This window comes from Aquarana catesbeiana, linkage group LG09, assembly GCF_042186555.1.
Source record: "Aquarana catesbeiana isolate 2022-GZ linkage group LG09, ASM4218655v1, whole genome shotgun sequence".
Classification (NCBI taxonomy): Eukaryota; Metazoa; Chordata; class Amphibia; order Anura; family Ranidae; genus Aquarana; species Aquarana catesbeiana.
In genome coordinates this window covers 212,543,196-212,556,440 of record NC_133332.1, presented here as the reverse complement: position 1 = coordinate 212,556,440, position 13,245 = coordinate 212,543,196, and the positions used below count along the sequence as shown (strand labels likewise).

Sequence of the window (13,245 nt, the reverse complement as noted above, 5' to 3'; positions counted from 1 at the left end):
AAGAAGGAGGGAGGAGGAGGGAGCCCAGACGGTGACGTCAATACCTGCAGGTGAGGCTCCCAGAAGTGGGAACAGGAAACCTGTGAAAGACAGGTATCCTGTCCCCCCTCCCCCTCGAAAGGTGCCAATTGTGGCACCTGAGGGGGGAAGGAGTACAACGAGCAGAAGTTCCAATTCTTGGTGGAACTCCGCTTTAAAGTGTAACTAAGGGCAAAACTTCTCTCTTTTTTTTTGGATAGAGTGGAGATGGATTAGAACAGTGTTTCTCAACTCCAGTTTTCTAGGTGCCCCAACAGGTCATGTTTTCAGTCTCTCCATTATTTTGCACAGGTGGTTTGATTAGTTTCACTGCCTTAGTAATTACCACAGTTGTGTCATCTGAGGGATATTCTGAAAACATGACCTGTTGGGGCGCCTTGAGGACTGGAGCTGAGAAACACTGGATTAGAACACTGGTCAATTTTGTTTTACTGTCTGGGCCGTCAATTAGGGATATTCACCCTCTTTTTTATTACTTGTCTTTGTACTCCTCACCTGGTTGCCGCCACACACGCTTGAACCAAATAAGTTTATCTTGGTCTCATCAGACCATAGGACATGGTTCCATGTCCTTTGTCTGCTTGTCTTCAGCAAACTGTTTGCAGGCTTTCTTGTGCATCATCTTTAGAAGAGGCTTCCTTCTGGGACAACAACCATGCAGACCAATTTGATGCAGTGTGCGGTGTATGCCTAGGCCATCTTTATATAGAGCAACAATTATTTTTTTCAGATCCTCAGAGAGTTCTTTGCCATGAGGTGCCATGTTGAACTTCCAGAGACCAGTATGAGAGAGTGAGAGTGATAATACCAAATTTAACACACCAGCTCCCCATTCACACCTGAGACCTTGTAACACTAACAAGTCACATGACACCGGGAGGGAAAATGGCTAATTGGGCCCAATTTGGACATTTTTACTTAGGGGTGTGCTCACTTTTGTTGCCAGCGGTTTAGACATTAACCACCTTAGCGGTATTCCCGAGTTGACTCACGGTGAATTTTCAGTACCAAAAGCGGTAACCCCGAGCCACACTTGGGATCGCATCGCAGGATCCAGGCAAAGTTACTTACCTTGTCCCCAGGATCCTGCGATGCCCCCCCCCCCCCCCGCTGTGTGTGCGATCCATGTCTCTGCTTGATTCATCACGGTGCCGAGCTCCGTTCCCTGCGAGCGTTGCGATGCACGGGGACAGAGCACGGCGCCAAATTCAAAAAGAGAAAAACACACAATACATACAGTACACTGTAATCTTACAGATTACATAACTGTATCAAATTATTTCACATCCCTTTTGTCCCTAGTGCTTTGTCCAGTGCCCTGCATGCAGTTTTATATTATATATATACTGTTCTTTCTGCCTGGAAACTGGAGATTGTCCATAGCAACCAAAAAGTGTCCCATTACATCAAAAGCGGTTTTAGACCAGCAAGAAAACAGCGATAATAAATTACAATCACTTGCAGAATTGAGCGATAGTGATTCGTGGGGAAATCCGTCATCAAACACTGAAAGTAACGACAGCGACAATTCTGCAACTGCGCAAATTTCAGTGTTTTTTATTTGATTACATTATTGAATTATTTTATTATTATTATATTATTATTTGTTATAATTATTTATAGTTATTTATTATATTATAATTTATGATTTCGTGTTTAAAACTTTATCATACCCAGGATGTCTACTAGACTCTTGTTTGGACAGAGTTAAGTGTGTTATTCCTAAGAATTACAGGCCTACAATATATAAAACGCCAAATTTCCATGCAAAACATTGTACCGCTTTTGAGCATCAAAAATCTGACATAATCATACCGCCAGGGAGGTTAACGGCTGTGTGTTGAGTTATTTTGAGTGGACAGCAAATTTACACTGTTATACAAGCTGTACACTCACTACTTTACATTGTAGCAAAGTGTTATTTCTTCAGTGTTGTCACATGAAAAGATATAATAAAATATTTACAAAAATACTAGTTTTACAAGAACACTATGAGCATTCAAGTCATCACTCTGACCCATTAAATTGTGTATGTAAATTTCAGCTATTATTCTCCTTAAACAACAGGCTTTTTAATACATGAAAAAGTGGAAAACATGCAAAAAGGACCCTAAAGTGCTGCCTGCTGACTGGCTGTAAGAATACCAAATATTATGTTATATTTACCTTTTTGCTTTTTTCTATTGAGTCCTGAACAAAATACAGAAAATACGTACAAAACCACAATACAATCCATGTAATGCCAGTTAGTTAAAACTGTACTCTTGGCATAGCAAGAATGCAAGCATAATAATGATTATTCTCCCATTAAAGCTACTGTAATTACAATCATTAATACCATAGTGCACGCCCCTTTTTAATGTAACTACTTACGTTGTTCTTAATCTTTTTTTGCTGTCGCCTATTCAGATGCACAATATCAGCTAGATTATCCTGACCACAATAATCCATCACCATACAAAAAAACAGCGAGGAGCTCTAAAGAAATCATATTAGATACATTTTAACTGTTTGCATATAAAAAAACAAAATGCTAAAACCCAAGTTTCCAGTTCTCAAACACATTTGAATAATACTGTTTGATGCAAGAGAATAGATGATAATCAGAAACCTTGATCTTGGTGTAATTCTAGCCACATAAATTAATTCTGCACTTTTTTTTTTTATCAAGACTGGGTCAAACTAATGCTGGCCATACACTATACAGAAAATCGGCCGAACCCATTTTCGAAAAACGAACGTTCGACCGTGACCGCAAACGATCGTGCCATCATATAATGTCCGATAATCTGTTCAGTGGACATGAATAAATAATTTTGTGTTCGTTTTTTTACATATACCTAGTGCAGGCAGTTCGGACGGGAAACACATTAACCTTGCAATTTATCGTACGTTCGGCAGAAATTTTCCAAACATGCCGTTCGTTTTTTTTCCACAAAAACGTCACAAACGATTATCGATTTGTACCCACTAACTTGCCGAAAAACGAACGAAGTGTCCATACGAACGATTTTTCGGCCGATTTTTCGTATAGTGTATGGCCAGCATTAGTCTAAAAAATGTGGCTGGTAAATCACACAAATGAGGATTTGCTTTTAAATCTGCAAATTTCTTGAGTTTTTCATTTTGATGCAAAAAACAGCTAAATATATAATGGAAATGTGATTACGTTCTTTAATTCCATAGGCATATTATGTTTTCTTATTCCAAAAAAATAAAAATAAAATAAAAATCATTTGTTCAGACAACATGGGCCATGACTATATAAAAAATAAATAAGAGATTTCCTACTTGTCATCCAGCAGAAAGTGTTTGGAAAATTGCCCACATGCTGTGATTTGACTGAAACATGTAGGTAATGTAAATTTAGTTTACCAAAAAAAGGGATTCTTTATTTGCAGAGAAGTCTAGACAGTCTGCTTTGCAAATACAGCATGTCTTCCACGAACTCCAATCAAAAATTTAAAAAATAATAACTCATTGACCCTGCAGAAATTCTTTTCTGCCACTGGATATCCTCAAGTTAAATGCAGGCCTGCATCATTCAATCCAGATAGTCGTGGACCCTCCCAAGCCTGTAGTATAATGGAATACCCAAGCGCTGCTATAGAAATTATATTTAAAATTATAATGATAAATGGAACAGCTGCAGCTATTCAATAGTGATCTAACACCAATATCTATACAATGATATTTTTTTATCTATCTATATATATATAGATAGATTAAAAAAATGAGCGTACTATTGTTTTTTACCTCCCAAGCCTTTTACTGGAAAGTGAAAGAGTATTAGCATTAGTGATGATGAGCTAATCTCTCTGCTCTCTTCATCTCTTAGAATTCTCCTTGTCTGACTGACATCTTGTGCTACTTCTTCTTCTCACACTCTGAGCTCTGCTGTACAGAGACTGTAATAGGCTAATACAAGATCAAATTCAGATACTTACACTACTTGCAATAATAAAAAATAATAATAATAAAAAAAAAATTATAACATATATATATACTGTATATATATATATATATATATATATATATATATATATATATATATATATTTATTATTATTTTGTATTATTGCAAGCAGTGTAAGTATCTGAATTTGATCTTGTATTAGCCTATTACAGTATATACATTAACATATATTAACAGATATACAAAATATTAACAATTACAGAGTTGCAGTCATGTGTGCATTTTATATCAGCCTAATTAAACCTTTTAAACACTCCAATATTTAAATGCTCCACAGAAAAGAAAAAAAAATCACAGAATAATACCCAAATTGTGTTTTTGGCCATTATTCACTATGTGGGTGGGTCCACCTAAGCATAACCAATATCAACTGATCCATTTTGATCAATGCAACCTGTGAACTTGGATGCCAGACCCAGAAGCTAGGCCTTTAACCACTTAAGGACCAGCCTCGTTTTGGATTTTAGGTGTTTACATGTTTAAAACAGTTTTTTTTGCTAGAAAATTACTTAGAACCCCCAAACATTATATATGGTTTTTTTTCCTAACACCCTAGAGAATAAAATGGCGGTCGTTGCAATACTTTTTTTTGCACCGTATTTGTGCAGCGGTCTTATAAGCGCACTTTTTTTGGAAAAGATTCAATTTTTTGAATAAAAAAATAAGACAACAGTAAAGTTAGCCCAATTTTTTTTTTTATATTGTGAAATATAATGTTACGCCAAGTAAATTGATACCCAACATGTCACGCTTCAAAATTGCGCCCGCTCGTGGAATGGCGTCAAACTTTTACCCTCAAAAATCTCCATAGGCGACGTTTAAAAAATTCTACAGGTTGCATGTTTTGCGTGACAGAGGAGGTCTAGGGCTAGAATTATCGCTCTCGCTCTACCGGTCGTGGCGATACCTCACATTTGACCACCGTTTTCATATGGGGGCACTACTCACGTATGCGTTCGCTTCTGCGCGCAAGCTCGTCGGGATGGGGGGGTTTTGTAAATTTTTTTTTTATTTTTATTATTTATTTTACATTATTTTATTTATTTTTACACTGTTTTAAAAAAAAAAAGTGTCACTTTTATTCCTATTACAAGGAATGTAAACATCCCTTGTAATAGAAAAAAAACATGACAGGATCTCTTAAGTATGAGATCTGGGGTCAAAAAGACCTCAGATCTCATATTTACACTAAAATGCAATTAAAAAAAAAAAAAAGTCATTTAAAAAAATGACATTAAAAAAAATATGCCTTTAAGAGGCGTGGGCGGAAGTGACGTTTTGACGTCGCTTCCGCCCAGCAGTGTCATGGAGACGAGTGAACGCCATCTTAGCCTCACTCGTCTCCAGGCACAGAAGGGAGACGGACGCGATCGCCTCCGCCGCTACCGACGGCTCCGGTAAGCGGCGGAGGGCACCGGATCGCGGCGGGAGGGGGGCCCCTCTCCCGCCACCGATAAGTGATTTCTAAGCGAATCTGCCGCAGGGACCACTTTTATCAGAAGGCTGGCCGCTGCACGAAAACGGGGATACCGGGGTTATGGCAGCTAGCTGCTGCCATAACAACGATATCCGCCGACAAACTTTGGGCGCACATCGGCGTGCGGCGGTCCAGAAGTGGTTAACAAAAAAAGCCAGAGGACATTATTTTGATGATCTGCAATATGGTGAATACCTTACCTTATTATCCCAGACCATGAAAAACTCTATATATGGCCAGATATTGGGGTGTTGAAGCTCCAGGAGTGACAGAGCCTGTACAGTAGAAAGAGAGAAAATGTAAACCAAATATGCACTGATATCCCTAGGAAGCACAGATATTCATGACATATATTTTTCTGAGCAAGACTGCAGCTTCCTGTCACATGTCTCTAGGCTGTGCAATATTCCTGTCTTTGAACCATAACGGAAAATTGTATCAAATACTTACTGTAATTTTCCTTTCCTGATGCCAAACCATGGCAGCATACTAGTGATAGGCTCTGATTCTCTTCCACTCCCTCAGGACCAGTGAATAGCATACATTAAAGGCCTAGTTAGGCCCCACCCCATTCTTTGTAATTAGCTACATACCGAAACGTACAAGGGTGGGTCCTTATGCCGCCATGGTTTGGCGTCGGGAAACGAAAATTACGGTAAGTATTTGATACAATTTTCCATTTTCCTGACACCACCATGGCAGGATACTAGTGATAAATAACTAGCTGACAGGGTGGGTTCTACTTGTCAAATCAATTTTTAATCAGAATGGGACAGAAGACGGAACAGTCCTTCCACTAATGGCAAGACCCCCGGATCTACTCTGTATCGCTTGAAAAGGTAACCTGGGGTGACCATGATACTCCCCTGCAGATGGATTCCATGGACGCCATTGAATGGTCAGCCCATGAGACCGAAACCGCTCTAGGAGAGTATGTATCCACTGCTGAAGGAGGTTCACGACCCCTCACCCTATATGCACGACCAAACCTACTAAGTCCAGGAGGTAACCTCTTTTCCCTGACGAATTCCTGCTGGAAAGATGAAAGGCTTATTACATGATCTGAAAAGGGCAATTGTGGATAGGGACTTCCAACTTCTGTACATGTCCAATTTGTGTGACCCTCCTGAGTGATCCTCTGGGAAGTTAGGCAATGCCCAGGTGACTGTTAGATGGAGGGCTGTCGCTTCCCTTGACACAACATGATCTACCGGACACAAGTCTACTCCTTCTAGAAAGAAACTAATATATTTTTCTGAAGCTCCCAGAGCTTGAATCTTAGACATCCTTCTGCTTGAAGATCTTGCGATAGATACTGCCTAGTAGATAATGTCACAAACTGAACACTATTCTGTTGGAGCAAATGGTCGAACTGATTTGAAATCCAGCAACACCGATAGATTCCACTGGAAAAGATTCTCCGTCGTGGTGGTCGAAACCTCCTGTCTTCAAAATTTGTGCAAACAAAAGGATTTCTGGCACAGCCTTGTTATTGCCAACCTAGTCGACACTTGCAATCTCAAGGAATATAGGCTAAGGCTCATGTCTAATCTGGTCTACAAGAAGTCCAGAACAGCTGTCACAGGAGGTACAGTAGTGTCAATATCTCGCCTTGCTGAGAAATAATGTAAACTTGTTCCAGATTTTGGCATAGATGTTGTTAGTAAAGTGCCTTCTCACACTCCACAAGGTAGAGATCATCCTGGAGCAGACTAGGTTCTCAAGCTTCCCCTATCAGTCGTCCTGTTTGCAGCCACGGCCTGCGTATGTGCAAAGAGGAATTGGTTTCTGTCTCATGAGATGAATGGCCATGAAAACTCAAGGCCCTCACTGTCAAAATGGAGGAATGGATATGACTACCATGTTTACTCTCCGCAGCCTCAAGAGAAATCTCATTACGAAAAAAGTTGTTGGAAAATATAAAGGCTAGATTGCAGATCCATGGAGAAAATCAAGGCATTTGTCCCCTCTGCTTTGGGGTGCGAAACTGATTCAGACATCCTCCTAAGTTTGAAATTGCTGTAAAAAGCAATGTAGTCTGTCTGTGGTTGGCCCCACAGAACTACAGTGTAGGGCCCACTCGTGCTCTGGAAAGTTTGCATGATGGTCAGTCTGTCTTTGTGTTCAAGTCCCCTAGGAGGTACACTGCTTTCAGAATTTGCAGGCGATTTCCTGACCCCGACAGCGTGGGGTTCACCTCTCTTAATAGCATATTGCCACAAGTTCCTCCTTGGTGATGAATATAGGAAACTGCTGCCATGTTGTTCAACTGCAGAGAGACTGATCTTCCCTTGATTCTGTGTAGTAAGGCAAAAGGTGCTAAAGATACTGCTTGGATTTATAGGGTAATTAAAACTACCCCACTTGGCTGGGAATCTCCCATTGGACTGAACCAACGGTTTCTTGCAGTGTACCTTCCAGGCTACCTTTGCTGAGATGAATAGTAATTGTGATCTAGTCTAATGGTTTAACGGGGCAACTTCATCAGATTCTCCCTCTTCAGCCACCACCGTATGTATACTCCTACTTATACTGAGTGACCGTTGATAACTGTGCCAGACTCCGTTTCCTCTATTGTGCTAAGAATCCCAGCTTAAACTGTCGAAGTCACAGCGCTCAAGGGATAATCGGTATGACGACATTGTGCTCCAAAGATTGAGGCACTGAGAAATGGTGAAACAAGTGGAATGTCTTCAGCATTCCTTCTTTGACATCCACTGTTTTCTCTGGTGGAAGCCGAACAGAGGAGTTGGCAGAGTACCTCCCGGCATACTAACTGTTAAGTTAGAGAGAGTTAATAAACCAGCCATATCCCCGCAGGGTGTCTATGAGAATCTCTTGGTGCATCAAAAATAGTTTCAGACCTCTGGATAGAAAAATAATGTTGTCCAGGTAGCGGCGCACCTGGAGAACTTGTTTTCTGAGTGGAGTTAACACTGCACTGAGAACCCTTGTGAACAGTCTCGGAGACCTGCATAGGCCAAAAGGCAGACTGTTAAACTGGAAATGTGTCTAGCTGATCGCAAGCTTACCAATTATGAAAGAAAGAAATATTTTGGGATGTTTGGCATTTTGCCATCTGGTTGCACTGGTTTAATGGACTCCATTCTGAAGATCTCTAAGGGGATAAAAAAGTTTAATGTCTTCAGATCTACAAACGGACGCTAGCCACTATCCCTTGCAAACTACATACAGGGTTGAACTGAAGCCTGTATATTCTTTTTGTGAATGGAATCAGGACGAAAACCCCCTTAGGTCTGATATGTAGGTATTATAGCAGCCCATCTGCCTAGAAGACTGGAACCTGCTGAGAGGAGGAACATTCCCTATCCCTTTGCTTCCCATCTTGCGGGAGCAGGATGGACTTCCTGTCACTCCTGGTATGGCTGTGTTAAGTTTCCTTCCAACACAGAGATTTCCTGTTATAAGGTATCTTACACTGAACTTGCCTGAGAAAACAAATGCAGCCCAAAATTTCAAACATCGCTGAAAAAAACAAGGATGGCTGAAAAGGAAAATAGCATCAAAGAGCGAAAGGTTTAGAGATGAAAGAGAAAAATATACATTGGTAACAATTCTTTTAAACAAAATTCTAGTGGAAATAAATAAATTATTGCCCATACATACGAATATGTGCATACACACATACTGTATATACAAACTTTTTTTTTGTGCCATACCTGAAACAAACATTAGGGGGGCATTGAAGGAAAGCTCACCTGTCGTAGGAAGCAGAGTGAAGAACGATCCAGAGCCAGGCAAAGGAGGCTCTGCCTGACCAAACTTCCAGGGCCGTTTGAGCCCCTCTAATTATCCCTGGAGATCTATAGATCTACCCTGTGACTCTGACCCTCATTATTAACAAGAGGGCAGCTTTTCCCAAAAGAAAAATGGCATGAGTACCCTTGTGCATGTGCAGACTGGCGCAGCCCGATGATGTCATCAAGAACGCCTCCAGCACAGAGAAAACAGTCCAGTGCAGGATAAAACAAGCAAAAGGACAAACATAATTAAAAAATGGAGCCAAAGAGGGCACAGAAAAGGAAAAGATCAAGGTAAAAAAGGGGAAACATACAGGGAGACGGAGAAGAAAAACAAAAAGGGATTGGCAGCCCTGTGAGATACAAGGGACCAAAGGAGTGAAATGAATGAACTAGCTGCCCCCCCCCCCCCAAGCCTCAGCCCGCAGACACTTACTTACTGGCAGATTTTGTTCCTAAAGTGGAAACACTGTAGGACCCCATCAAGACCCACAGAGAGGATTCCCAGGTTGTTTAGCGCAATTTAGCGGCCCGAGCGCTGGGACTTCGCACTGGGAGAGGCTCAACCCAGCCGGATGCTGCATGGAGGCAGAGGTGGGGACATAGAACTGCTTACTCTTCACTGGTGCATAGAGGTATGAGGAAAAAAAGAAGAATGGGGTGGGGCCTAACTAGGCCTTTAATTTATGCTATTCACTGGTCCTGGGGGAATAGAAGAGAGGCGGAGCTAGGGCTAGGAGATTTTCTTAAAAAAAAAAAATCTTCGATTCTCTTGAAAAAAACTCGATTCACGATTCGAATCGAGGTTTTTTTTTGTAAACCGCGCTGGTCCTGAGGCGCTGCAGGCATGAGCTTTTAGGCGAGGCCGCGGCTTCGGCCTAGTCCGTGGCATCCGGCCTCGCGGACTAGGCCGAAGCCGCGGCCTCACCTAAAAACTCCTTGCCCGCAGCTCTTCAGGCCCGGCGCGGCATCCGCGCCGGTCCGGAGGCGCTGCAGGCTTGAGTTTTTAGGCGAGGCCGCGGCTTTGGCCTAGTCCGTGGCGTCCGGCCGCAGCAGGGAACTAGGCCGAAGCCGCGGCCTCGCCTAAAAACTCATGCCCGCAGCGCCTCGGGACCGGCGCAGTGAAAAAAAAAAAAATCGATTTGCTTAAATTTTGAATCGATTTGACCTCTCAACTCGATTCAAGATTTAAATCGATTTTTTTCCCAGCCCTAGGTGGAGCCTATTACTAATATGCTGCCATGGTGGCATCAGGAAAGAGGGTTATGCTGTAACCAAGGAACATACTGGCTGCATTTTCACAGTCTCATTTTTAAAGGATATCTGTACTTTCACAAAAACTCAACTAAATTCTTTCTACCTGACCTAAAGTAAAGCACCCTCCACCACCCCATATACTTAGCTGCATCCTACAGCAGCAACACAAGTTACTTTAGGTTGGGGAAGCTAAAACTGATAAGTGCACTTTTTATGAAAGTAGACTATGGCAAATAAAAAAATAAACATACTGGCAACCATATAGATTTACTGTATATTGTCAATTGTGCAAGATAAATGCCATGTCAGTTTCACTACAAAATGTTTATAACTGACTGCGGTATTTCTTAAAAGAAAAACACAAGTTTTAGCTGTTACTGTCCCCGCTAGCAAATTACCTCTTCTAGGGCGAGATTGCCCTCCCGCTCATCTATACACTCCACCTGTCAATGATACAAAATATTTAATGTTATTATATGTATTATTAAGCAAATCACTTTTGTAAAAAGAAAGCTTTAATGGAATCAACTATGCGCTGAATAACATTCCGCATACTAGTGCCAGGCTGTTACTCATCATATGGCTTCATTGCCCTGGAACCAGATAGATGTACAGTTCAATGAGTATCTAAAGCTGCAATGCCCCACCATAACTGGCCCACGTGAGCAATGCTGGTCACAAGAAATTGCTCAGACCTCAAACAGATTTTTGAAAAAAGAAGTTCATATAACTGGGGGTGTGGTTGCCATCATCCCTTATTATTATATATCCTGGGATTCCTCTTGTGATGAGATTTTACAGGCAACCAATGTATAGACAAAATACAAATTAGAATGAATTATTTTTAACATTGTATTTTGTCTATACATTGGTTGCCTGTAAAATCCCACCACAAGAGGAATCTCAGGATATAGAACTCAAACAGCTATTAGCCCTCCACAGTGAGCGTTAATGAGCCAAAGCCTATAACCCATAGGAATAAAACGACCACCACTTGTATGGCCTTGAAATGTAAGATTGGAAAACAATTGTACGTCCAAGAGTCAAACCCATCGCAACATACTCTGAAATATCTTTTTGGAAGAGTCAATGAACCATGTATTTTCCTTATATCCATTGTATTTCCCTTATCTATTGCTACTATCCCCCCATGTTAAGGGCTTCCACTTGGCTGCCTCTAAGCTTCATAACAATGCTCACTTTGTCACTTCAAGAAAGTATGTCCAATTCCTGATTGTTCTTCTATATGATCATGCAGCAGACATATTTTCTAACTGCTGTCCTTTGTTAAAGTAGAACTATTTTTTTTTTCATTTTGGATAGAGCAAGGGAGGGTTATAACCAATTTTTTTCCCCCATCTATGTCCCATTGCAGAGAATTCCCTTCACTTCCTGTCCCATAGCCAAACAGGAAGTGATAGGAAGTCCCTACAAATTAAGGTAATTCCCTGGGGTCCCCCAGCTCACCAGAACTAGTGTCCCCATTGGAAGATTTCCCCTCTATTACTTTTCTGAGGACAGTCCAAAATTTGGGATTCTCTTTTACTTTCACTTTCAATGATAATGGTAAACAGGACACATAGAGAGGCACAGACAGCAACACCATCTGACAAGTGTTCTAATCCCTCTCTGCTCTATCCAAAAGTAAAAGAAATAGTTGTACCTTTAGGTATACTTTAAGGGTGCCCTAAAATAAACCTCTGTCAAGTTTAAAGCTAATAAACTACTGGCAAAACTATAGAAGATGCATCAATGGTTTCCTGAACACGTCCCAAGTGAAAATACCTAGGCATCACTCAGATGTACATTCTGAGGTTTTTCAAGGAGCTATAGTGTTGGAACTATGCTCTGATAAAGAGTGTTTGCTCCTTAAAATGCATTGGCATGTACTCTCACTGGCCACTTTATTAGGTACACCTTGCTAGTACCAGGTTGGACCCACTTTTGCCTTCAGAACTGCCTTGATTCTTGGTGACATAGATTCAACAAGGTGTTGGAAACATTCCTCAGAGATTTTGCTTCATATTGACATGATAGCATCATGCGGTTGCTGCACATCCATGATGTGAATCTCCCATTCCACCACATTCCAAAGGTGCTCTATTGGTTGAGATCTGGTGACTGTGGAGGCCATTGGAGTGCAGTGACCTCATTGTCATGTTCAAGAAACCAGTGGTGAGATGATCTGAGCTTTGTGACATGGTGCATTATCCTGCTAGAAGTAGCCATCAAAAGATGGGTACAATGTAGTCATAAAGCAGTGATTCTCAAAGAGCCCTTTCACACTGGGGCGGTTTGCAGGCGCTATTGCGCTAATAATAGCGCCTGCAAACCGACCCGAAAGTGCCGCTACTTTCATTCCAGTGTGAAAGCCCCGAGGCCTTTCACACTGGAGCGATGCGCTGGCAGGACGGTAAAAAAAGTCCTGCCAGCAGCATCTTCGAAGCGGTGTGTATACCGCTCCTGCCCATTGAAATCAATGGGACGGCGCGGCTATACCGCCGGCAAAGCGCCTCTGCAGATGGTATTTAACCCTTTCTCGGCCACTATCGGGGGGGGTAAAACCGCCCCGCTAGCGGCCGCATACCGACGGTAAAACGCCGCTAATAATAATAGCAGCGTTTTACCGCCGACGCCGCCCCCACCCCAGTGTGAAAGGGCTCAAACTGTGCACTGTTGCACACTAGTGTGCCGCATTACATAGTTACATAGTAAGGTTGAATAAAGACACAAGTC

General features: G+C 41.6%; 1 protein-coding gene across 2 annotated transcripts in view; it reads right to left on the bottom strand.

Moving 5' to 3' along the window:
* Positions 1 to 13,245, bottom strand: part of STKLD1 (serine/threonine kinase like domain containing 1) — a 50,669-nt gene that overhangs the window by 32,141 nt on the left and 5,283 nt on the right. The window contains exons 3-5 of one of the 2 annotated variants that reach the window (XM_073599667.1): positions 10,908 to 10,952; positions 5,692 to 5,766; positions 2,413 to 2,517 (exon numbers count right to left, since the gene is read on the bottom strand). In XM_073599667.1, coding sequence (XP_073455768.1) covers positions 2,413 to 2,517; positions 5,692 to 5,766; positions 10,908 to 10,952 — 225 coding nt within the window. The remainder of the gene's footprint in view (positions 1 to 2,412; positions 2,518 to 5,691; positions 5,767 to 10,907; positions 10,953 to 13,245) is intronic. The other variant, XM_073599668.1, reaches the window with a different exon arrangement.